Below are 25,702 nucleotides of genomic sequence, written 5' to 3'. Positions count from 1 at the left end.
TGAGCACAGCCTCCACCCATAGGGTAGCACTCACCAGCCTGGGCTCCCTGTGGGATAATGAATTTGTTGGTTTTGGGTTTGCTGCTGTTTGCAGGGGATTCGGGGTTCCCTGCAGATGGGCTGCTCCCTTTGGATTTGTGCTTGGAATTTTCATGAGGGGCTTTTGATGCAGATTTCCAATGGCGAGGCTGTCTGGGCTAAAAAAAAGCAAAAATAAATTATAGTTCAAATCCTCTTGGATGCTCTTGGCACTTGTGGAACCTTCAAACCAATGAGGAAATCCTTTTTCCTTGGATTCTTGGCACAACTGGATCCTATCCCAGCATTTCCTGCCACAGGCCGTGTTTAAAGACACTCCGACCTGGCTTTTAATTATTCTAATTTAGTCTTGGCCTTGGTTTGTGGTCAGTCTGGGCTATTAATTGCTCAGAATTAAGAGGTGGTTTGTGGGAAGCAGAAATAAACATAGATGTAGCTCCCAGGGCTTCTCCTTATGCTGAGGGATGGAAATGGGATTTTTGTCTGTTGGCAGGAAAAGCAGGAATTGCTTTGGTTCCCTGTGGAGCAGCAGGTGAGGGATGGATGATCCAGGCTGGCAGTGCCTGAGAACTTTTCCAAAAGGCATTTGCACCAGATTCCAAGGGAGGGAAGGAATTCTTCCCCATCCACATGGATTTAGGAATTTTGTCCTGGGATTTTTATGCCCTTGTGGCTTCCCAGGGCTGCTCCATGTGCCTGAGGAGATAATCCATGAGTTTGGCAAGTGATTAACTCTGTGATTAACTCTGGGCGGTTTTAATTGGATTGGGGATTGGCCACGTCCCCCTTGGCCTGGGGAAGGGCTGAGCAGGGTGGGATCCAGGCCTGGGATTGGGATCGGATTGGGACTGGGATTGGATTGGGACTGAATTGGGACTGGATTTCCCTGGAATGAAGCTTTGGGGCTGACCCAGCCCCTGCTGCTCCATCCTGGGATCCAGAGCGTCTCTGGTTTGAGGTTCTTGCTTTTGGGACTCGGAGCATTCCCTGGAATTTTTCCCTTCTCCAGGAGAACATTCCCAGCTCTCCCAGAGCAGAGGGGCTCCAGAATCCTGGAATATTGATATGGGAAGGGTTTTAAATCCCACCCCATCCATGTTTAGGGCTGCTTTCCCCTATCCCAGGTTTTTCCAAATCCATCCAACCTTTCCTTGGACACTGCCAGGAGATTCAGGGATTCAGCTCCAGCCCTGCAGCACCTCCGGGGCTCCTCTGGACTCACTACCACAAATCCGAATTTTCCATCACAACCCTTGGCCGTGGCTCTTTCCCCTTTAGGGTTTAAATTTCGCTTTCCCTGAGTTTTGAAGCTGGACTGGAAAATTTGGGATTTCCTCTGGTGCCATCCAGTGGGAAGATCCGGGATCGTGCCTTGGCTGGGGCTGTTCCCAGGACGAGCAGAGGAAAAATCGGGAAATCAAAGGATTTGGCTGAAGGATTCAGGGGATTCCTTGGGATGTTCCTGGTGTTGGAATACTGGGAATTGAATTGCTCTGTAAAGTGTGATCAGAGCAATCTCCTTTTTCCATCTCGTTCCCGGCCTGATTAAACCTATGCACTGAATTTTCCCAGCAATTTTATTGACTTGGCTTACAGTTAATTTACATAGCTTGCAATTAGTTTGCATGGCTTGCAGTTAATTGACGTGTTTTACATTTAATTTCTGCGATTTACAATTATTTGATGTGGTTTAATTAATTAATTATTTTAATTAATTCAGTCCTTGCTGAGGCTTTGCAGAAGGAGCAGCGAGCAGAGGCTGCAGGTTGATCCTGGTTGTTCCTCTGACATTCCCAAATCCTACAAAAAACATCCCAGATTCTGCCCCTTCTTTCTCCCTGCACCCTTTGGTGCCTTTAAGTAGAAATTAAAATTTTAAATTATAAATAATACAAAATACTCATTATAAATTTAATTTATTTATGTAATAAATTTAAAAGGTAATATTAAATTAAAATTTATTTTAAAATGAAATTTACTTATTATAAAAATTATCAATATTTATATACTATATCATTATTATAACAATGGATTTATTATAAAAATAGCATTAATATAATATTAATATTAAACATAACACGGGAACCTTCAAGTATAAATGAAATTTTTAATGATAAATCAATATGAACTATTTATTGGGAATGGAAAAATGAGGAAGAGGAGGGTGGGAATGTGCCCCATGTCCACGGTGACAATTATGGGATAATTATGGGATGGGGATGAAGGCTCAGCTGGGACCAGGGATTCCCCAGCCCACTCATTCCTGCAGGCTGGGGAAGGAAAAGGAGTGAAATCCTTGGATCAGCTGCCTGGGGAACTTCTAGTGGGAGCTGCCCAGAACTTTCAGTGCCGTTGGGTCTTGCCAAGGGCATTTTCCTTTTTCCCAGTGCAGGTGGCAGCTGGAAAAGGGAATTTTTTCGTTAGTGAGTGCTCAGGGTCAGCCAGTGGAAAAAGGAAATGTTTTTCCTTGGAAAAAAGCTTGTCCTCGGAAAAGCAGCATTGCTGGGAAATAAGGATTAGGAACAACCTGTCTCTGGTTTTCCCCTTTTCTGGAGCTGAGTTTCTTGTGGTGCTGTTTGATTTGGGGCATGGGCGTGGATTGAGGGTTCATGGAATTATAAATCGGTTTTGAGGTTGGAAAAGCCCTCGGAGATCGAGTCCAGCCCTACTGAAATAGGATCCAGGCATGTCCAAGGTGCTTTGTCCAGTGTGGGATTTTGTGTGTGTGTTTTCTGACTGGGATTTGCCTGCTCTGGGTTTGGGATTTCCTTCCCAGTGAAGGTGACACTGCTGTGGGTTCTCGCCTTGGGGTTCCCCCAGGAAAACTCGGAGTTCCACTGCAGCTCAGGCTGAGAATCACCCAGAGCTGAGCAGGGCAATTGTTCCCCCTGAGCTCTCTTTGCTTCCAAACCCACTGCTGACCCTGCTCTGGTGTGTCCTGTCCCAAACCCCACTGCTGACCCTGCTCTGTCCCCTCTGGTGTCTCCTGTCCCATATTCCAAATCCCACGGCTGACTCTGCACTGTCCCTCCTCTGTGTCCTATCCCTCATCCTTAAACCCCACATCCAATCCCACTCTGTCCCTCCCAGTGTGTCCTGTCCCCTGTTCCAAATTCCACAGCTGACCACAGCTGTTGTGGTGTGTCCTTTCCCAAACCCCACAAATGACCCCTCCATGGTGTGTCCTGTCCCCCTCCAGTGTCCCAAACCCCACATCTGTCCCGTGTCCTCTGTCCCAAACTCCAAATCTGTCCCCTATGTCCTGTCCCCGGCCGTGCTGGGACGCAGCAGAGCCACAGCAGAACCTTTGTGCTGCTCCATCCCCACCCTCCATTCCTGTGGCTCCGTGTCCACCCCGATTTCACCAATTTCCCAACAAATTCTCCACGTGGACCCAAAGAATTCCAAAATTCCAAACCTTGAGCCATGTGTGACTGGGCTTGGTCGTGGTTTCCTGTTTGGATCCGTGGGGTTCTCGTTTGGATCTGTGGATTTCTCGTTTGGATTTGTGTAATCATTTTTGCATTTTTTGATTCCTTTTTGGATTTGAGCAGTTGTGTACTGCTCATTGTAAAGATGATTCATCCGTGCCTTAATCCTTCCCCAGCTTGGACGGGCTGGAATTTCTCTCACCCGGTTCTGGGAGCTTTCCCTTGCTCCATATGGCTCAAGTCAAGTGTCCTGGCAGCTGCAGAGAGATTCTGACTCATCTCTTTTGTCCTGGGGAATTCTTTGATTGTCCTCAAGCTCAGCTCATGGCTCTCCCCATCCTTGGAGTGACCTGGAACTGCTTTATCTCTGGATTTTGGGGTTGTTCCCTCCATTCTTGGCTCTCCTGGAAGCTGCAGGGAGGCCAGTTGGGAGCTCAGCTTGTGGCCACCTCTCCCAGGTTACTCCTGCCTGGAATCGAGGTGGTCGCAGCTGGAAAATAGGAATTTTCCTGCCAAAAATCAACTTCAGTGGCACTCTACAGCGACTGCTGGGTTTTCTACCTGGCAATAACGGGACGTCCCTGGTATTTTGTGGGATTTTACAGTGATTGGAATGATTTCTGATGGAAATTGGAAATGGACTGGGGAGGGATATGTCTGTGGTGTGAGTAGGACAAATCCGTGTGGGAATGCTTTTCATGGGAATAACGACAAATAGTTAGGGTTGGAGATTTTATATCTTCCCAAAAGGACCAAAAATTTTTTTTTTTTTTAATGTCCTGGAGCTGCTTTGCTTTTCCCCTGATTTTGGGGTTGTTTCCTCCTGTGACAGTTCTGGCTTCTTTTTCCCTCTGCCAAGGTCATGATAAATACATGGGAAATGTGTTCAGACTTGAAAGTTTTTTCTTTTTTGTCTATTTACAGGCTTACCAGCTGTGAGCTCTAATTAGCAAGTTAAAGAAATGGGGTAAAATGGAGCACCTTGAACCCTTTCCAAGGTTATTTAAGCACTGATTACCCAGTAATGAGGTGACACCTGTATTATTTATATTTCTGACCCAATAGTGACCACCCAAGGCCTGCAATGGGGACCTTTTTCACCCAGTTACAGAAAACCACCCAAACCCATAAAGGAGAAGGACAAAGACAGCACCCCAAATCTTCCATATTGCTTCACATATACTAAGATCCCAAAATCTCAGTTTCCAGAATTCCAACACCCTCCATTCCTGGCTCTTCTGGAAGCTGGACATGGATTTGTTCAAGCTCTTCTTAATGGCTTTGAGCATCCGAAATTCCTTCTTTAATTAGGGACATTCTGGGACATTCAGTTGTGTTGTTAATTAGGGGAATTATCCCTCATTTCCTTTGGCATTTTGCCTGTCGAGGAGCAGGATTCCATTCCTGAGGTGCCTGTGGCTTTATGGGGGCTCTGTTTTTCCACTCATTTATGGTCTGAAAGTGTTTTATTGTCATCCTCGGGAAACTTTGGAATCTTTGGAATATTTATCCAGGACAGAGTGCCTAGAGAAGCTGTGACTGCCCTGGAATTGTCCCCAGGGCCAGCTTGGAGCCACCTGGGATAGTGGGAAGTGTCCTTGTCCATGAGATCCTTCAGATCTCTCCCAACCCAACCCATTCCATGATTTTCAGCCCTAATCTTGTCCCTGTGAGGAAAATGGGGATTTGCCTGTTGCAATCAGTGAAAGTTGAGTTGGGTCCTCAGAAATCCTTGGAAAACTTGGCAAGAATCTGGAATCAGAGCCATCAGTTCTTTCAGCTCCTGGGAGCACTGCTGAGGATCAGGGGAGGGTTCCAAAGAGCTCCAGCTCTTCTGGTGTTGCAATTGTGGAAAATGGGATTTTGGGGACCTCCAGAAGCCACCCCAGAGGGTGTCTGTCTGTCTGTCCCTGCCTGAGGAGATGTTTGGTCTTGGAGCACTGAGGCTGCTCCTCCTTGGGGTCTTTCTAATTTACTCTTTGGGATATGATCAATTTAAAGGGATTCCAGAACATTCCCTGCTGATCTCTCCTGGATTTCAGCCCCTCTCACAGTCAGGATGTTCCATCCAATATTTAACCTATTTCTCCTGGATTATTTCAGCCCATTTATGTTCTTCTCTTCAAATATTCCCATGGGAATGTGAGTCCTGGCCTCCTCTGGTCCTCATAGATCCCAAATTCACTGCCTTAGAGTCCAGATTTTCCTCTCTGAGGATGTGGCTCTTAAAACACTCCTCTGATGAAGCTTTTGGGACGTTTAATTGGAAATTCATCATCCCCTAGTCCTGTGCGTCTCTAATTTTGATGGCAGAGCTCCTGGAGATAAGTAAATAGGAAGAGGAAGGAAGGAAGGGGGAAGGTCAGCCTGGAGAAATGAGATGATGGAGAACCACAGGAGGAGAGTGAAAAAACAGGGAATCTTTTGCCATTCTGACTTTTCTCTTTAGGGTAGCCCCAAAATCAGGAGGATTTTTGAGGAGGTCTCCTACAGAACTTCTCTGCTTTTCGGATCGTGAGCTGAATCTTCTCCAAGGGAACCAAAAGGAATTCTTATTCCTGAACCCCCTCACAGGGACTGAGCCACGGAACCCCCTGTCCCTCATGAGTCCTGGTTGATGTCCTTCCACAGCACTGGTCCCCTCCAGGTTCTGTGCCCGGGTGGAGTCCTAGAGAGTTCCAGCCCCTGGAATCCATGTCCTGCTCTCCTGTTTTTTTATTCCTCTTCCTGGTTTTTTATTCCGCTTCCTATTTTTTTATTCCGCTTCCTATTTTTTTATTCCGCTTCCTATTTTTTTATTCCGCTTCCTATTTTTTTATTCCGCTTCCTATTTTTTTATTCCGCTTCCTGTTTACTTATTCCGCTTCCTGTTTACTTATTCCGCTTTCTAATTTTTTATTCCTATCCCTGCCCGTTCCCAGCGTCATTGGGACACCCAAGCTCCTCCAAGACCTTTTGATTCCCATTTATTTATTGATTTATTCCTGTTCCTGGGGTCCTTTGGTGACCCCATCCAGCCCCTCCTTCCTGCAGGATTCTGTCCTGCTCAGTCCTGTCCAATTCCAGTCTCCGTGTCCTCTAATCCCACGTGAGCAATGACTGGGCTGGAGATGAGGGTGGATGTGCTGTGGCTGAGGAGAGAAACAGGGTCAGAACATTCCTGTCCCTGCCTGGAGTCCCCACTGGGGCCTTTCCTTCGGGAGCAGCTGCTAGGATTGCTCCTGTTGGATTAATCCAAGGGTATCCCAAGGTTTATCAGGAACTTTGCTCTCCTTGGCTGCTCTGGGCCAGCCCAGGCTGGATGAGGCTCTGCAAGGAGCCCCATGGGCATTGGGGTGGGTTTTAGGGTCACCCCAAATCCCAACCATCCTGTGATCACCCTGGGCCAGGCTGTGGAGTCATTCCTGGGGCTGCCAAGGAGGAATTTCCCCTGGCACAGCTGCGTGCAGAGCACGGATCCAACTGCTGCTGGGAGCACAAGCAGCTTCCCCACACAATGGATTGGCAGCCGGGAGCTGCACTGGGCCATCCCATCAACTCCTGCCCTGAGGGAGACCTCGGCTTGACCTTCATCCCCACCCTGGAGCTTCCCTAGGGAAGGAGCTGGAAGCTGCTGAGACGGGCAGGGACCTCTTCAAATCCCTGGGCGAGGAGACCTTCAAATCCCTGGGCGAGGAGACCTTCAAATCCCTGGGCGAGGAGACCTTCAGATCCCTGGGCGAGGAGACCTTCAGATCCCTGGGCGAGGAGACCTTCAGATCCCTGGGCGAGGAGACCTTCAGATCCCTGGGCGAGGAGACCTTCAGATCCCTGGGCGAGGAGACCTTCAGATCCCTGGGCGAGGAGACCTTCAGATCCCTGGGCGAGGAGACCTTCAGATCCCTGGGCGAGGAGACCTTCAGATCCCTGGGCGAGGAGACCTTCAGATCCCTGGGCGAGGAGACCTTCAGATCCCTGGGCGAGGAGACCTTCAGATCCCTGGGCGAGGAGACCTTCAGATCCCTGGGCGAGGAGACCTTCAGATCCCTGGGCGAGGAGACCTTCAGATCCCTGGGCGAGGAGACCTTCAGATCCCTGGGCGAGGAGACCTTCAGATCCCTGGGCGAGGAGACCTTCAGATCCCTGGGCGAGGAGACCTTCAGATCCCTGGGCGAGGAGACCTTCAGATCCCTGGGCGAGGAGACCTTCAAATCCTTGTATAAGGAAATCTTTAAATCCCTGAATGAGCGAATTTTCCAATCCTGGATGCTGCTAGCTGGTGATGCTGGAAGTTCTCCATCAGCCCATGTCCCTTGGGATGAGTTTTGTGCAGAATGTTCAACGTCGGGCACGTCCCGAGGATTTGTTGTGCCTCTGCTGGAGGCTGTGACAACATTTCTTCCCAGCAGAGAGGAGGGGGCCAGAACCTCGAGCCAAGAATGCTCCGGAAAAAAAACCAAACCAAAGAATCCAAATCAGCTCGTTGAAACAATGCAAAAGACAACAGAACGAGCTTTGTTGGTAGGGAAGGAGCTTTTATTGGGCAATAACACAGCGAGAATCGGCATTAAAAATTGTTCTGTGGTAAAATAATCTGCTTGGAGAGCTGGGGAGGGCTGTGAGGGGAAGTTTATCGGGATGAGGCTTTCTTCAACTCCAGAGCTGCTGGGGAAAGTCCTGAGGAGGCCCCGGAGCTCTGGGAATCTTCACCTGGAGGAGAGTCAAGGATTGGAACTGGAATTGTCTTCCCTGGAAGTGACCAAAGGTCACTTAAATTTTGAGGGTTTTTTGTCAGCACCGTGGTGTTGGGTTTTGGGATTAGCTGGAGGATCTCAGGGGGCTTTTCCAACCGTGATAATTCCGTGGTTTTAGAGCAGAGGAGACTTTTCCCATGGTTTTGTTCTTGCCATGTTCTCCTCAGTCTTTCCCCTTCCAATCCAAACCCAGTTCCTTTGGTTTCTTACGGCTCAGTAATGAGGAGCTGTGGCTGGGACGGAATTTGGGGTTCTCTCCTTTGGGGTCTCTCCTTGGGATTCCTGATCCTTCTCCTTGGACCTCTGCTGACCTTCATCCTCCTTAGAATCACGCCCAGCTTCCCTCTGCCTTTGGCTTCCCAATCCTTGGCATGCCTCAGCTTTGGTGGCACCGTCATCATCCCCAAGAGCTTCTGGCTCGGGATTTCCCAATTTCCTCCCGAAACCGCTGAGGAAAACCAGCCCCAGCACAAGCCCACGAGGAGGAAGCTCTGTTGAAAAGCTCCTCCTGGTTGAGGCCAGACAAATCCCAGGGGGGTTTTTGGAGGAACATTTGGATGTGGTTTGTGGGAATTGAGGCCAGAATAAGTCCTGGAGGTTTTGGGGGTGATTTTTGAGGAGAATCTGGATGTGGTTTGTGGGAATTTTCTATGCTTGGTTTCCTCCTAGAGCTGTGGGGACGTCCATCTGGGGTGGGTTATTCCTGCCTGGAATCCAGGTGTTCCCAGCTGGAAAATAGGAATTTTCCTGCCAAAATTTAACTTTAGTGGTGCTCTACAGTGACTGCTGGGTTTTCTACCTGGCAATAACGGGATGTCCCTGGTATTTTGTGGGATTTTATAGTGATTGGAATGATTTCTGCTGGAAATGGGCTGGGGAGGGATATGTCTGTGGTGTGAGTAGGACAAATCCATGTGGGAATGCTTTTCATGGGAATAACGACAAATAGTTAGGGTTGGAGATTTTATATCTTCCAAAAAGGACAAATAAATTTTTTTTTTCTATTTTTGGTGTAAGGGTGTGTGGGTCACAGCGGAGTGGGCCTAGATTCTGTGTTTAAATTTTGAGCTTAAATTTGCGGTTTAAATTTGAGCTTAAATTTTGAGTTTAAAATTTGGGCTGGATTTTGGGCTTTAGTTCTGGGCTTTCGTTCTGTTTTGGGCTCAAAGTTGGGGTTTAAATTTGGTGCTTAAATTTTGAGTTTAAGTTTTTTCTTAGATTTGGGTCTTAAATTTTGGGCTTCGATTCTAGGCCCAAATCAATTCTGTTTAATTGTCAGAGTGAAAACAAAAAGTCATTTCTGCACTTGCTTTCCCCCCCTCGGGTAACCCAAGGTGGAACTACCTCAGTAGGAAATCTTTGGAGTTCTGATGCTGTGTTCTAATTGGATAAACTTTAAAATCCTGAGGTTTAAACTCCTGCCAGTTCCATCCTAACCAAGCATTAATCTTAAAACTTCCTTTGCCATTTTTTTCCTGTGGAGCTGTTACACCACTCTTGAAGACACTTTTTATTTTTCTTGAAGTAATTTTTTTTTTATTTTTCTGCCATGCTCGGTAGTTAATTTGTTTATTACAAAAGTTAGACTAAGATTAAACAAACTGCTAATGCTTTTATGTCGCTTAATGAGAAGAAAATGTTTCGGAGGGATTCAAAACCACTACAGAAGTTTTAAAAGAGGAGGGGAAAAAAAAAAAAAGAAGAAAATTGAAGTCCGCAGCAGAGTCAGGAATTTGTTCCTCTATTAATTGGAAACAAAAGCCACTCGTGTTGCACTGTCCCCAGCTTGTCCTCCCTGCATTGTCCCAGAGCTCTTTCATTCCATCTCATCCCTGCAGATTTTCCCTCCTTTGCATTTCTAGCTGGATTTATTCAGGTTCCTGGTTGGGAATGGAGTTGAGTCAGCCTTCTTGAAGCCCCCCTGCTCTGACTGATGGGGTTAGGGAATGGTTTGGGACCTCAGAACCCTTCCAGTGTCACCCCTGGACACCTCCCACTGGCCCAGGGTGCTCCAAGCCCCATCCAGGCTGGCCTTGGACACTCCAGGAATGGGGAAACATTGCTTGGAGCACCCTGGGATGGTGGGGTAGTGATGGTTTGGGAAGGCTGAGCTGGAACAGAGACTGGGCAGAGCCAGAGAATAAAGCAGAGATTTATTGAAAGGCCTTTAGGGTACAGCTTGGGCAGGACAAGAGCCTGGCCAGGGCTACACCCAAGGTGGACCCAAAATGGACACAAAATGGTCACAGAATGGCTGACCAGTCACGAGGTCTCACACTTTTATAAGTTTTGGTCCATTTGCACATTGGGGTTCAATTGTCCAATTCAGCTCCAGGCTGTGAGGTCCCATCCTTCTTGTCCCTCCCTCCAGCCACCCTTGTTTGTGCTTCTGGGGCTGAAAGTTGTCCTTGGTGTGCAGCAGGAAAAGGATTTGTTTTGTGTCCCTGCTGTGTGCAGAGCTGAGTGACACTGAGTGTGAGCTCAGAGCTGCACCCCTGGGCAGCACAGAGCCTGAAATACATGGAAGGTAAAACTTAAGGGATCAGTGGCACTGGAAAGGCTTTAAGGTGCCTTCCCACCCAGACCACTCTGGGATTGTCTCCTCCTGCCTCTGGCCGTGGCTGAAGGAGATTTCTGCGTGAGCTCAGTGTCCATTTGAGTTTTCTCTGGGCTGTAACCCCAATTCTCCCTCTTTCCTCCCAAATATCCCCTCTTTCCCCAATTTTGGCTGCTGTGGGTGGAGAAGTAGCAGAGAAGAAGGAGATGTTCACCCACACCTGGTGGGGCAGGATGAAGGTGGGAGGTGTTCACCACCTACCCCTCACCTGCTGCCACCTGGGAAAGGACAAAAGCACCTGAAGATCTGTGGAGGAGAGGTTGGAATGTCCAGCTGGAGAAGAGGAAACTGAGGGAGGCTCCTGGGATGTGATGGGATCAGAGGGGCAGCTCCGTCTCTGGGACAGGGACAGGCCCAAGGAAGGGCTGGAGCTGTTCCAGGGCAGGTTTAGGATTTCAGGGAAAGATTCCTCATCCAGAGGGTTATGGGCACTGCCTCAGGGAATGGGCACATTCCCAACTCTGCCAGAGCTCCAGGAGCTTCTGGATACCACTCCAGGGATGCCCAGGGTGAAATTTTGGGGTGTCTGTGCAGGGCCGGGGTTTAGATGGGTGATCCCTGTGGATCCCATGATATTCCATGACCTTGACTCCTGGCACAGGGTGGATTTTGGGGTGTCTGTGCAGGGTCTGGGTTTAGATGGACAATCCCTGTGGATCTCAGGTTATTCCATGATTTTCTGACCCCTGGCACGGCTGGATCTTTGTCTGGTTCATCCCATTTCTGCTCCAGCTTTGCTTTATCCCCTTTTTGGGGGGGATAAACTTTGCAGGAACTCCAGGCTGCACGTGGCAGCTCCTGATCCATTTGTGGCTTTCCTGGAAAGATTTTTTTTTTTCCAGTTTCTGAAACTTCCCCCCCCCCAAAACAAAACCAAAAACAACAAAACAACAAACCAGCCCCAAAATGAAGCAGATTTTTAACGGATGCTGAAATTGTGAAACTTAACAATCCAATCCAAGGAATTTCAAAGCCCTTTTCTATAGTTTTGTTTAGTGAGTGCACTTAAAAACCCTAAAGCAGAGAGATCTGTCAGTGAGCAGAGCTTCAAGGAAGAATTACAGCCTGCTCTGGATTTACCAGATAAGTGCATGTGGGACAGGCCCCTCTGCCTCAGACTTTTTCAATCAAAAACCTTTTTGTGGAGCAGCTTTTCTGACCAGCAGTTTTCTTTTTTTTTTATGGCAAAAAAAAAAGGATTTAAAAACTCAAAAAGCAGCCTCCAAGATGGTTTTCTGTAACTCTGTCCCAGCCTGTTTTTAAAACCAGTAGAAAGAACAGCCCAAACTGAGCTTAATTCTTGTTTATTCTTGTTTTCTCCCTCCTTGCTGTAGCTTTGCCTTGTTCTGTCAGGATTATTCACAGCCAGAAATGCAAATTGCAGATAATTCTCTTTTTGGAGTGGGTTTTGTGTATTGCTCCTGAATTTGTGGTGATTCTAGGAGAGTTCCAGGCTGTGTTTGGATCAGAAGAGATGTTCCTGAGGATGCAGAGGGAGCTGGAAATGCAGAGCAAGGCAGGGGGATCCCAATAATTTGGAGGCAGGAAAAGGGAATGTCTCAAGGGTGGGAAATCTGGGAATATTTGACAAAGGTGCAGCAGTGAGTGGATCTGGAGAGCCCTGGCAGTGCCAGGTGGGTGACGCTGCTCCTCAGGCTCCAAATCCCAGGATTTGGGATCTCCAGGAGGATTTTCCAACACTGATGGCACCGGAGGAAGTACCAAAACCAGGGGGAAGATTGGATTTGGGATTTTGCTGGAATTTGGGATTTGGGGGCGTTGAAGGGGAGAGGTTTGTTCTTTGCACCATCACATCGAGTATTTAATGATGATTATTTGGAGTCACTACGGGCTCACTGAGTTCTCCTGTGGGAGAAGGTTCCAGAGGCAGAACCATCCCAAAGTTCTGGAGTGTCCATCCTGCGGCTTTGAACTTTCCTTAGATTGTCCATCCTGCAGCTTTGGATTGTCCTTGGAGTGTCCATCCTGCAGCTTTGGAGTCTTGGATCTGGAGCTGGCCTGGCTGTTCCCTGTGCCCTCATGTTTTGGAGGGAGATGGGAAAAGGATCCTGGAGGATCAGGAGAGCTCAGAAGGGGAAGTCCAGGTTTGGTTCATTCTGGAAAGGGAACCTGGAAAGGCCAGGGCTAGATTTTCCTGGAAAAGAGACTCTAGGAGAGCTCAGAAGGGAAGGTTCAGAAGTGGATTTTTCTGGAAAAGGATCCTGGAGGATCAGGAGAGCTCAGAAGGGAAAGTCCAGGGTTGCTTTATTCTGGAAAAGGGATTCTGGAGGATCAGGAGAGCGCAGAAAGGAAGGTCCAGGGCTGGATTTTCCTGAAAAAGGATCCTGAAGGCTCAGGAGAGCTCAGTAGGGAAGAGCTTCTCATCACATGCTGGTGTTTCCTTCTTGTCTGACACGAAACTTTACTTTTTCCACGCTGAAGTTTGGCTAAAAAGTAATAAAATAATATAATTTCTAACTGCCAAAGGGTTTTAGTCATCAGGCATTTATTTCTTAGCTTTGCAACCTCCAAAGGGATTTTTTTCTTGGACATTTTAAATAATTTTGAGGTGGGTTTTTCCCCCCATTGTCAGATTAAATCCCAAATTTGCCTTTGAACACAAGCACGTCTTTACAGCTGTGGGGATTTTATTGTTTCAGTTTCTCCCTGAATGCAAAAATAACTTATCCACCTTTACTTTTTTAATTGGAATTCTCCTCTTTGAGCTGAGAACCCTTTGGAGTCACTGATGAGACCCTGCTAAGAGACCGTGCAGCACTAGATGGCACTCGGGCTCCAAATTTCAGCAGCCAAAACTCCCTGAAATTTGAAGGAAAATCCACCAGCATCACTCCAGTGCTGCCTCTTCTGGAATCTGAGGAAGTTTAATCTCTTTTTTTCCACCTTTAGACCAACCAGGAGGAGGCAATATCCTCCCCATCACCTGCTCTGGGTGTCTAGGTTCTTTTACACGGAATTTAAAGAGGTTTTTAAATCCTGGCATCGTTGTTTTGCCACTGAGAATCTTTGACTGAAGCTGCAGAACTGAAATGGCCTGAAAGAATAAGAAAGAAGTAGATTTTCTGCAGCTTTTTAGCTCTGTCTTGGTTTTTTTTTCCTGTTTCTTTAAGGTCTATGTGGGTTGTAGGGATGGGATTCTCCAAAGGGAGAGGTGAGCTCAGATCTCACTGCAGGAAAAAGAAATTTCTGGAGTTCTCATTCCTTCTTGAGCATTGCTCCTCACTGTTGTAATTAGTAATTATTAAATATTTTATTCTTACAGCCTGGTCAGCTCTGTCATTCCCATCTTTTCTCTCCAAAGGCTGCCTGGAATCCACCCTATCCATAATTTTTTAACCCTAATATCTGACACAAGCTCGGATCCAGAAACCTCACTCCAGACTTAACTTTGGGTTTGGGAGAGAATTTGGGTTTAGGAGCCAAAGCTTCCCAAAAGCCAGTAGTGGAATTGTCATAATCTATTGAAAATATCCATATTTTTCTGTAAAACACCAGGAAAACCATCCTGGAATTCCCAGAGTGTGGCCTGGTCCCTCTGCTTTCTAGGGAAACATTCGAGGAATAAAAATTTGGGTTTAATTTCCATCCTTATGTTTGGTTTTGTGCTGAAAGAGGGCAGGGATGGCTGGGGATTTTGGGCAAGAATTCTTGGAAAAGAGATTCTGGGAGGGTGGGAGGGGCTGGGCTGGAATTCCCAGATTTGCTGGGCCTGCCCCTGGATCCCTGGCAGTGTGCAAGGCCGGGTTGGATCCACCTGGGAATGGTCGGAATTTTCCCTGCCCATGGAATGGGATTTAAGATTTAATGATTTAAGATCCTTTCAACCCAAACAATCCTGGAATTCCAAGATTTACCGCTCCCAGTTACTGGATGTGGATATCTTGGACTGAGGTGGCCTCAGCAGCTCTGTTGTCTTTTATCACCAGGGTTTAAATTTGGGGTGTGAGGGGAGGGGGGGTTGGCAGCTGTGGAGATCCTGTTTTCCACTGTTACTTTTACCCTCTGAACCCAAAGAGCATCCAGAGGATTCTCCAGGAGGGATTTCTGGACAGGAGGATCAGAGATGGCTCAGCTCAAAGGCAAACCTTTGCTTCAGGTGTTCTGGTTTCTCAGGGAGCACCAAAATGGGTGGAAAAAGGAAAAGAAAGTTTGGAATAGAGACATTTTGGGTTTGATTTGTGTCTCAGGGAACACCAAAATTATGAAAAAAAGACAAAAAATTTGTCTCATCGAAATAGAAACATCTCAGGTCCTCTTGGGTTATTCTGGTTTCTCAGGGAACATGGAATTGGTGGAAAAGAGAAAGAAAGGTTGGAATAGAAACGTTTTGGGTTTGGTTTGTCTCTCAGGGAACATGAAAATGATGAAAAAAGGTTGGAATAGAAACATTTCAGGCCCTTGTGGGCTGTTCTAGTTTCTTAGGGAACACCAAAATGGATGAAAAAGGAAAGAAAAGGTTGGAATGGAAACATCTTGGGTTTGGTTTGTCTCTCAGGGAACACCAAGATGGGTGAAAAAAAAGACAAAAAGGGTTGGAATAGAAGCATTTCAGGTAGCCTGTTCTAGTGTCTCCGGGAACATGAAATTGATGGCAAAAGGAAAAGAAAGGTTGGAATAGAAACATTTTAGGTCTGGTTTGGGCTGTTCTGGTTTCTCAGGGAACACCAGAATGGGTGGCAAAAGGTCAGAAAAAGATTGGAATGGAAGCATTTGAGTTCTCTTGACTTCGGGTCTCTCAGGGGACACAAAATGATGGAAAAAGGAGAAGATGACTTCAAAGAGAAATGTTTTCAACCCGATTTGGTTCCTGGTTTAGGACCAGTCTGTTTGTCCCAGGAGGGTGTTTTTGGGCTCAGGTCTTGGGTATTCCTGGTGAGTTTTGGCTGTTCCTGGTGAATCAGAGCTCAGGTGCTGATGTGGTGTGTCCCTGCAGGTTGGTGCATGACGGGGAGGAGCACGGGGCACATCATGAAGAAGCTGGAGGGGTGGATCTGCCTCTCAGGGAACACCAGAATGGGTGGAAAAAGGAAATTAAAAGACTTAGAATAGAAATGTTTCAGGTTTGGTTTGTCTCTCAGGGAGTACCAAAATTGTGGAAAAAGACAAAAAGTTTGGAAAAGAAACGTTTCAGGTCCTGTTGGGTTGTTCTGGTCTCTCAGGGAACACCAAAATGGTGGAAAATGACAAAAGAAGTTAGAATAGAAACATTTTGGGTTTGATTTCTCTCTCACGGAAAACAAAATGGGTGGAAAAAAGCAGACGAAGCTTTGGACTAGAAATGTTTTTAACCCAAATTTGGTGCCTGGTTCAGGACCAGTCTCTTAGTCCCAGGAGGGCGTTTTTGGGGTCAGGTTTTGGACATTCCTGGTGAATTTTGGCTGTTCCTGGTGACTCCTGGCAGAGGCGAGGTGCTGATGTGGCGTGTCCCTGCAGGTCGGTGTATGATGGGGAGGAGCACGGGCGCTTCATGGAGAAGCTGGAGGCGCGGATCCGCAACCACGACCGTGAGATCGAGAAGATGTGCAACTTCCACTACCAGGGCTTCGTGGATTCCATCACCGAGCTGCTCAAGGTCCGGGGGGAAGCCCAGAAACTCAAGGTGAGGGAAAATCCTTCCCTGACACTGCCCTGGGCAGCTCTTTTTTAGGCAGCTCCACCTCGGGCATCTCTGGGGTTCATTGGAGCCACGTCGATCTTTTCTCCTTTCGTCCAGAACATTTTTATTTAAAATATAAATATTTATTTTAGTTATTCCTGGAGCAATGGGTTAGTCACCGAAAATTTAACAATTATTTGGCCAAACTTGGACCAGTGTGCATTAAAAGCAGTGAGGAACTTGAAGCCAAGACTGTTTTTATTAGGAAAAGTGCTTTTCCTCGTGGATCTCATCCCAGTTTCTTGAGCTAAAATAAGTCTCGTGGCCTTTAAAAGATGAGGGAAAGGTGGGATTTATCCAGCTCTTGGAAAAATGTTCAGTAATGTGTGGAAAAAGCCATTTGTAGGATGAGAATGTGAATGAAGGGCTGGAAGGAAACTGGAGAGGCTTCAGGGAAAGGGACCAGGAGGTAGAAGATGCCTGGGGTTCAGGCTTGGTTCCTGTGCCTTAAAATACAAATATTCCAAATTTGGGGAGCCACATGAGTGTCTAAACCTTCCTGGTTTTCCTCTACGAATCCAAGCAGGGCAGGGAGAGGTGGCAGAGCCGTCCCTTCCTGCAGGAACGAGGTGGGACCTGGGCTGGAAATCCAAAAAAACCCTCCCAGAAAAGTCACTTGGTGAATGGGGCTGAGTTGTGTGGCTCCCAAAACGTCATGGCTTGTCCCCAGGAAGCAGCACAGGGAGTTTTTCTGGCCTGTCCTGTTGGGAAGGACCTTTCCAGGAACTGGGAAGGACTTTCTTGGTGTTCAGGAGTGTGGGAGACTGTTCTGTGGCCACTGGAAAAGCTGAAATCCTAAACCACAAAATCTGTCAGAAAAAGCAAATTTTGTGGAAAAAAGGAACGAGCTCGAAGTCAGGGTTCTTCCTTGCTTTCAGCTTTTATTATTTTTATTATTGCTTTTAGCTTTAATTTTTATTTAGCTGACTGCTGCTTTAAGCACGTTTATTTATTGATTTAAAACTACCTGTGACCTTTCCCAGCAGGATTCTTTCTTTCCACATCCAAGTCTCTATCCCAAAAAGCGATTTCCTCTCAGGAACACCTTCCTGAGGAGAAATCATCCAGCAGTTCGTTGCAGGATGAGTGCATTGGAATTACCATGAAATAAGTCATTTTTTTCTCCTTTTTTTTTTTTTTTTTTTTTTTTTTAATTTTTTCATTTTTCCAAGCCATTGTTTCCAGCCAAGAATTGCACATTGTTTGTTTGCTCGGAGCTGGTTCCCATTCTGCCACCAGCCCCTTTGTTGGTGGCTCACTGTGAAGTCCATCCCTGTCCCCTCAGGATCTCCCTTGATTTCCATGCCTATGCGATCCATAAAAACAGCACATGGCGAAAACATCCCCAGAAAAGTCCTCGCTGAAACCCCGAGCCCTCTTTGTGAGGCCTTTCCCCGGGGAATCATCTGTGGATCGAGTGCTGAGAGTGGGTTTGGTTCCAGCCATTCATCCTCCATTTGATCTCGGCCTTTTCTCAGTGGGGCCAAGCTTTGAACAGCCCGTGAGGAGCTGAGAGAGGAGCCCTCCCTGCTCTGTCCCTCCTCTCCTGTGCTCCTGAGCTGCTCTGGAGGCTCAAAATGCAGAAATTGGAGCAGAAATTGGTGTTTGGAGAGGGCTCAGCTCCACGTGGACATGTCCCTTGTGTGTCACCCAGCTGTCACAGTGGCTCTGGAGGGACCCCAAATGTGCTAAAGGCTGAGCAGAACCTCAGCACCGCATTTTCTGTCCTGGTTTTTCCCCTCGGAAGAGAGAGCACTGGTTTGGGAGTTTTATCTCCTTGAGCATGAGCTGGATGGACACGAATCTGGGGTGCCCAGGTGGGCAAGAGGCCACTGGAGGTCCCTGGGCGGTGGCAGCAGGGCCAGGGCAGTGTCCTTGTCCCCTGTGCTGGCCCTGCTGGGACACCTCCAGTGCTGGGGCAGCTCTGGAGAGCCCTGGAGGGGCTGGAGTGTGTCCAGGGAAGGGAAGGGAGCTGGGAGAGGGCTGGAGAATTCCTGAGGGAGCTGAGAAAGGGCTGGAGAATTCCTGAGGGAGCTGGGAAGGGGCTGAGCCTGGAGAGAAGGAGGCTCAGGGGGGACCCTGTGGCTCTGCACAAGTCCCTGCCAGGAGGGGACAGCCGGGGGGGGTCGGGCTCTGCTCCCAGGGAACAGGGACAGGAGGAGAGGGAACGGCCTCAGCCTGGGCCAGGGGAGGCTCAGGGTGGACACCAGCAGGAATTTCCCCATGGAAAGGTGACCAGGAATTGGAATTGCCCAGGGAAGTTTGGAGTGCCCATCCCTGGAGGGATTTAAAGCCCTGTGCACGTGGCACTTGGGGACACGGGACAGTGGTGGCCCTGGCAGTGCTAGGGATGGTTGGACTGGAAGATCTTTTCCAACCATGATCATTCTGGGATTCTGTGATTTCCAGCAGAGGAACTCCCCTGCTGTGGCTCAGCAAAGAGCTGCCATTGCAGTCATGGACTGAATGATGGGATGTTGGGCAGGAATTCCTGGCTGGGCTGGAATTCCCAGATTTGCTGGGGCTGCCCCTGGATCCCTGGCAGTGTCCAAGGCCTGGCTGGATCCACCTGGGACAGTGGGAGGTGTCCCTGCCATGGCAGGAGTGACACTGGCTGGGATTTAAGCTCTCTTCCAACCCCAACCCATTCCATGGTTCTTCCATTCAGCTGTGCCATTCCTGATGGATTTTTATCCCACCTCATCCCGTGTTAGCCCAGCTGGGGCTGCCCTTCCTTCTGCAGGAATCTCAGGTCACATGGCTGCAAAGTCTTTTTTTAATTCTCCGGCTTTTGGACCTGTCCATCATAAACCAGAGATTATTCCTGCTTCATTTCACAGAATCCCAGAATGGTTCAGATTGGAAAAATCCCTCTGAGCCCATCGAGTCCAACCATCCCCAGGCCAGCACTGTCCCATGTCCCCAAGTGCCACATCCATGGCTTTAAATCCCTCAGGGATGGGGACTCCACCCCTGCCAAGGCTGGACAACACCTTCGGTGAAGGAATTTTCCCTCATGTGTCAGGAAGAGGCCTCGGAGGAGCTGCTGAGTTCCCAGCACAAAGGGTCACCGTGGTCACTGGGAAGGGACATGGATAGATCCAGAGCCTGCTCCATTCCCAGGATTCCTCTCCAGCTCCCTTTGCTCCTCTCTCCCAGCATTTTCCCCCCTCTGGAACGATCCCAAGGACTCTCTGAGCCCTCTGCTCTGGGGTTTGGCCATCCCACAAATCCTCAGAGTGCTCGTGGTGCCTCATCCCTCCCCTGCCACCTGCCTGTCCCCCTCCGGCTGTCTGTCCTGGCTTAGCAAATCCCAGCTCAGCAAAGCCCAGCTCAGCTGCACGGGGTCTGTGTAAATAATCATCCAGGCCTGGAGACTCCAGGAACAATCCCAAACACGACCCTCTGCCCCCCAAAAAACCCGGGAACGTGCAGGGATTTTAACAAGAAAATCCTTATTTTAGGAGCGGTTTTAAATTACCCGACATGGATTCCTCTTTTTAATTTTTTTTTTTTTTTTTTGCTCCTGGTGGGATTTTCGGGATCTGAACAAATCAAATAATCTTTGGAAGGAGATGCTGGGCTCCTGCTCGTAAAAGCTCCATACATCATAAAGGAAATGAGCAGGTTTTGGGTAGGGCAGGGAGCCAGCAGAGCTGCAGCTACTGCAGCAGGGGGAGAGATGGGATGCAGATGCTGGAGGGGAAATCATGGATAACTCCTTTCTTCCATCCTGGGAAGTTCCAAAGGCACCATGGCTGGTGTGGGAATTCAAGGGAGCTGTGAGCTTGGTTCTGCTGCTGGAAGCGCCAAAAACCTTCCTGGTATGAGCTGGACCAGGGGGGAAATCCTGGTTGCCCAGGACCTTTTCCAATAGGGAAAAACTGGATCCTGAATCAATTTTATGTGGATGAATCCAAAGTTCCCCTCTGTCTGACCTGGTGAACTCAAAAAGGACGGAGATTTTGGGACCAAGTTGTTCAGGATCTTTAAGCTTAGCCACCACCATGTTCCCACTAAACCACATTCCCAAGTGCCACATCCAGTGGGTTTTGAACCCTTCCAGGAATGGAGACTCCACTTCCTCTTCAGGCAGCCCTTTCCAGTGCTGGACATCCCTTTCCAGGAGGAATTTCCCCAAAATCCACCCTGAGCATCCTCTAGAGCCATTCCCTTTCCTCCTGTCGCTGTTCCCTGGGATAAGATCCCAGATTCCCTCCTGGCAGGGACTTGTGCAGAGCCACAGGGTCTCCCCTGAGCCTCCTTTTCTCCAGGCTCAGCCCCTTCCCAGCTTCCTCAGGAATTCCCCAGCCCCTTTCTCAGCTCCCTCAGGAATTCTCCAGCTCTGTCCCAGCTCTCTCAGGAATTCTCCAGCCCTTTCTCGTCTTCACCCTGCTGGATTTCTGCTCCAAGATGGTTTTTACCTTCTCAATCCACCTTGGAGCTCCTCCTGCTCCTCCATCCCCATCCTGCTGGAGAATGGGAGAGCCCCACCTGCTCTTCCTTCCTTGGAGTGAAATTCCTTAAAAATTCCTCGTTTCCATCATTATTCCAAAGCTCTCAGGCAGATTTTTTTGGGAAAAAAATGGGGTTTTATGGCACGGAAATATCAGAATGATGTGAGATCTCAGAACCCTGAGCAGTCCTGCTGGAATTCCCTCAGGAATTGATGTATTGCTGGAGATCTGGAGCTGGGAATGTTGGCTTGGAAGTTTGCATTGGTTTTTCCAGCTGTCCCAGGGTTTTCAACTGTTTCCCTGCCTGAACTCAGGAGAATTACTAAAGTCCTTTTCCCACTCATTGGCTGGTTATAGGGAGAACTGATTTTCCATCTTGGTGAGCCCCCAAATCCCCTTTGTGCTCCTGTGGGTCCTACTGGGGCTGGGAAGGGCTGAGCTCTTCCCACTCCAGGGAATCCTCAGGTTTGCCAAGTGGGAAATTTTCCAGCTCTGAGCCTCAGCTTGGTGGGATAATCCAGAAAAAATATGGAGATTTTTTTTTTTTATCTCAGGTGTGTAAAAATATCTCACACCAGGCAGGAGCAGGGAGATGAAGATCCCAAAGGAAGTTTTGTAAGGATTTCTGTAGATAGAAATAATTATTTCTAAGGAAAGCTGCTGGTAAAGAATCCTTTCCTGCTGGGATATGAAGGAGCTAAAACCTAAATGAAATTTATTACATAGTGAATAATAATTATTATTTATTATTAATATTAATAAAATTAGCAAAAGAATAGTTATAGATTCAGTAATTTTATTATAATAATTATGTACGTTTATAAATATGTATAATATGCAATATAAACATAACAATACAATATATTAATAATACAAATTACAATGATATAAAATTATAATATCGTATATTATATAAAAATAATTTATTTTATGATGGAGAAGGGAATGAATTCCTCCTCCACTCAGGTGAAAACTGGAGTTTTCCAAACTGGATCCATGAAAACTTCAGCATTTTGAGGCTTCCAATCCCTCTTGCCTTTCCCTTTTTTCCAGTGGCAAAGAGGAAAATCCCAGGATTTTTCCCCCCGTGGCAGTGGCTGTTAAATCAGCCATAAACAGCTTTTCCATGGGATGGTAGCCCTGGGGAGGGGATGGTGTTTATGGACAGTTGGTTTGGGTGGGAAGAATGTTGTCCTGATTTATGGGATGTGCTTTGTGTTCTTCCCAATATTCCCACAGAACCAAGTGACCGACACCAACCGGAAGCTGCAGAACGAAGGGAAAGAGGTAAGCGGTGGATTCAGTCCTGGAATTCCAGCCTGGAGCAGGATGGGAGGGAGGATTCCCTGTCCAGCCCCTGGTATCCTTGTTTTCCCCTTTTAGACTTCCCCAGGTTTTCTCCTGGAGTCTGAGCACTGAATAATCCCTGTTAACTTTGGGATGTGAGAATTCCCTTTTCAGCCTGGTTTTGTATCCTTGTTTTCCACTTGTCCCCATACCCAAGATTTTCTCTTGAAGCCTGAACACTGAAAAATCCCTGTTGGCTTTGAGATATGAGAATTTTCCTCTTGTATCCTTGTTTTTCCCTTTTCCATATGCCCAGGATTTCTCCTGGAGTCTGAACACTGAATAATCCCATTCACCTTTGGGATGAGGAGAATTCCCTTTCCAGCCTGGGCTTATATCCCTGTTCTCCCCTTGTCCATATCTCCAGATTTTCTCCTGGAGCCTGAGCACTGAAAAATCCCTCTTAGCTTTGGGGTGAGGAAAATTCCCTGTCCAGCCTGGCCTGGTATCCTTGATTTTCCCTTTTCCACATCCCCAAGATTTTCTCTGGAACCTGAGCACTGAAAAATCCCTGTTAACTTTGGGATGTGAGAATTCCCTTTCCAGCCTGGCGTTGTGTCTTCGTTTTTCCCTTTTTGACATCCTCAGGATTTTCTCTGGAGCTTCAGCCCTGAGAAATCCCTGTTAGCTTTGGGATTCTCCTCATCCCCAGGAGCGAGCAGCCACATCCTTCTTTTGAGATCCAGAAAACTTGGAAGAGATATCTAAAATGGGAAGGGGACATTTTATTTTGGAATCCACAGGATGTGCTCCAAGACCATTTTGATACCTTTGCTTTTGCTGCTCCCTCCGTTGAAATCCAGGGAGTTCAGGGAAATTCCCCTTATTGGGAGCTGCCCCCACCCTGAACTCGCCACTTATAAGAGCAGTGTTTGGGCTCATCCTGCACTTGGAGTGGGCACCTGTGGGGTTTTTATCTTCTTTTCCTTTGTTAGAGCCAGGGTTAAATGCTCAAGAGATGGATTTTGTGCTCAGATTCAGATGTTTATTAATTCTTACCTATAGTACAGTCTCACAAGCTGTGAGTTCCAGCTAACAAAGTACAAAATGGCTCAGTCTGTCTCTTTCTAAGGTTTTTTTAGGCACAAACTGTCCAATTATGAGATGACACCTAAATTATTTTTACTTTTAACCCAATAACCAACCACCTGTGGCCCACAATGTGGATTTTTCTACCCAATTACAAAATCCCACCCAGACCCATGACGGAGAAGGTGAAAAAGAAGGACTCAGCTTCCACTCTAAATCCTCCATCTTGCTTTATATATATATATTACTATATTCTAAACCCTTAAACTCTAAGTTTTGCACCCTGTGATATCACACACTTCTATTCAAACTCCACACCCATAATCCCAGTTTTATTATTTAATTTTGGAAGCCTTTTCCACAGCCTCAGGTCAATGCAGGGTTTGCTTGGGGGGGTCAGTGCCTGTCCGCACAGAAAATGTAAAATTCTCAGTGCCCTGGGTTCTAGCAGAGTCCACCCAGGGGGTTTTTGCTGATCCTGAGGGAACTTTTCCTGTTTTTCCAGCTGATCGTGGCCATGGAGGAGCTGAGGCAGTGCCGGCTGCAGCAGAGGAACATCTCGGCCACGGTGGATAAACTCACGTTGTGTCTTCCTGGTGAGGAACCTCCCCTGGATCCTCCAGTTTGGAGCTCTTGGCTTCAATTCCCAATTTTTTTTGCTTCATTTTTGGTGCTGTTTATTTGAATTTCCCAAATTTTTTTTGTTTCTTTTTTTTTAATACTTTGTGCTTGAATTCCCAATTTTTTTTTTCCCTCTTCGTTTTTGGAGCACTTTTGTTCAATTCCCAGTATTTTTTGCTTCATTTTTGGTGCTCTTTCCTTGAATTCCCAGTATTTTTTTGCTTTGTTTTTACAGCTCTTTGCTTGAATTCCAAGTATTTTTTGCTTTGTTTTTGGAGCTTTTTTGCTTGAATTCTCAATATTTTTTTTGATTAAATTCCTTTTTTTTTTTTTTTTTTTTTTTTTTTTTTTTTTTTTTTTTTTTCCTTCTTTTCTGGAGCTCTTTGCTCGAATTCCCAAATTTTTCTTGCTTCGTTTTTGGTGCTCTTTGGTTGAATTCCCAATATTTTTTGCTTTGTTTTTGGAGCTCTTTCCTCAAATTCGCAATACATTTTGCTTTGTTTTTTAGAGCTCTTTGCTTCAATTCTCAATGGCTTTGGAGCTTTTTGCTTGAATTCCCATTTTTTTTTTTGCTTTGTTTTTGAACCTCTTTCGTTGAATTCTCAGGGTTTTTTACTTCTTTTTTTGAGCTGCTTTGACTCCCAGCTGTTTGCTCCTGTCTCAGAGCTTTGTTTTCGTTCTTTTCCCAGTGCTGGAGATGTACAGCAAGCTGCGGGAACAGATGAAATCCAAGAGGTAAATCTGGGCTGAGCTTGGGGTTTTTTTTATGGTAAGAATCTAAGGAATTGTTTGGTGCTGGATAATTAAAGGAGAATCTCAGCAGTTCAGAATTTAATTTAACCATTTTTATGTGAAATTTTCTGGGTTTTGGCTGCTTTTCCTCACAGTTCTGCTCAGCCTCCTGTGGTACAGCTAAGAATTGGGATCAATTCACATTTTGGGAATTAAGATGGGTGCTCCTTTGGCTTTTTTCTGGAAGCTCAATACTGTGCATGCAACCAATGCACGTTACCAAGTAAATTTAATTCCATGACACAAATATTAATACAGTCTGAGATATTCCAGAAAATGTGAGAGGGATCCAAAGATCTGGAATAAAAATCCAATAAGAACAATCCAATAAGAATCTGAAGAGCTGGGGAGAAAACTTCTTTTCCTGCAGAAATAATTCCTCAACACTCAATGCCTCAATTTGCTAGGCTGCAAATCCAGGAGTTTCCCCACCCTGCCATCTTCTGAGGGATGAAAATCTGGGATATTGGCAGGAATCCTGGTTGGTTTGAGCGATTTTGGAGCCCTAGGGGTGACAAACTGGGCATGGAGCAGCTGTTGGAAGGGGGAAAAGGTGGCTGCAGCTGGATACCAGGCTGGAAAACAATCCCATCCCTGGTCTGGCGTTCCCAGGAGCTCCTGGCTCTTCCCAGGGCACTCCAGGGTAGGGATGGGCTCTCCAAATGTCCTGGAGGTGATTTTAGGGCTGGCAGATGTGGGGTGAGGGCTGGAGCTGATCCCTGCAGGAATTCCTGCAAGGTATCCATGAACTGCTCCCTCTGGACAGCATTTCCAGGGACTGCAGCTGAGAACTGCATCCCCTTTTTTCCCTTCCCTTTTTTGGATCAGTTCATTTAGAAACAAATGCATGCTGAAGGCCACATTTAAGGAATATTGGCTGATTTTTTATGCCATTTTTTTGTCTGGATTTGATGGCTCAAGACACAACAGAATAGGTGTCCATGGGGTTTATCTGCTCC

The 25,702-nt window shown here is 47.0% G+C and overlaps 1 protein-coding gene across 1 annotated transcript in view; it reads left to right on the top strand.

Annotated features, from left to right (window-relative positions):
• The window catches only part of EXOC6B (exocyst complex component 6B), a 269,597-nt gene that overhangs the window by 20,589 nt on the left and 223,306 nt on the right, over positions 1 to 25,702 (top strand). The window contains exons 2-5 of the mRNA XM_066317540.1: positions 16,275 to 16,440; positions 22,194 to 22,241; positions 23,836 to 23,926; positions 24,641 to 24,686. Coding sequence (XP_066173637.1) covers positions 16,275 to 16,440; positions 22,194 to 22,241; positions 23,836 to 23,926; positions 24,641 to 24,686 — 351 coding nt within the window. The remainder of the gene's footprint in view (positions 1 to 16,274; positions 16,441 to 22,193; positions 22,242 to 23,835; positions 23,927 to 24,640; positions 24,687 to 25,702) is intronic.

This window comes from Sylvia atricapilla, chromosome 4 (genome assembly GCF_009819655.1).
Source record: "Sylvia atricapilla isolate bSylAtr1 chromosome 4, bSylAtr1.pri, whole genome shotgun sequence".
Classification (NCBI taxonomy): Eukaryota; Metazoa; Chordata; class Aves; order Passeriformes; family Sylviidae; genus Sylvia; species Sylvia atricapilla.
Note: the sequence above shows the minus strand (reverse complement) of the source record. Positions and strands in the feature narration are given on the sequence as shown.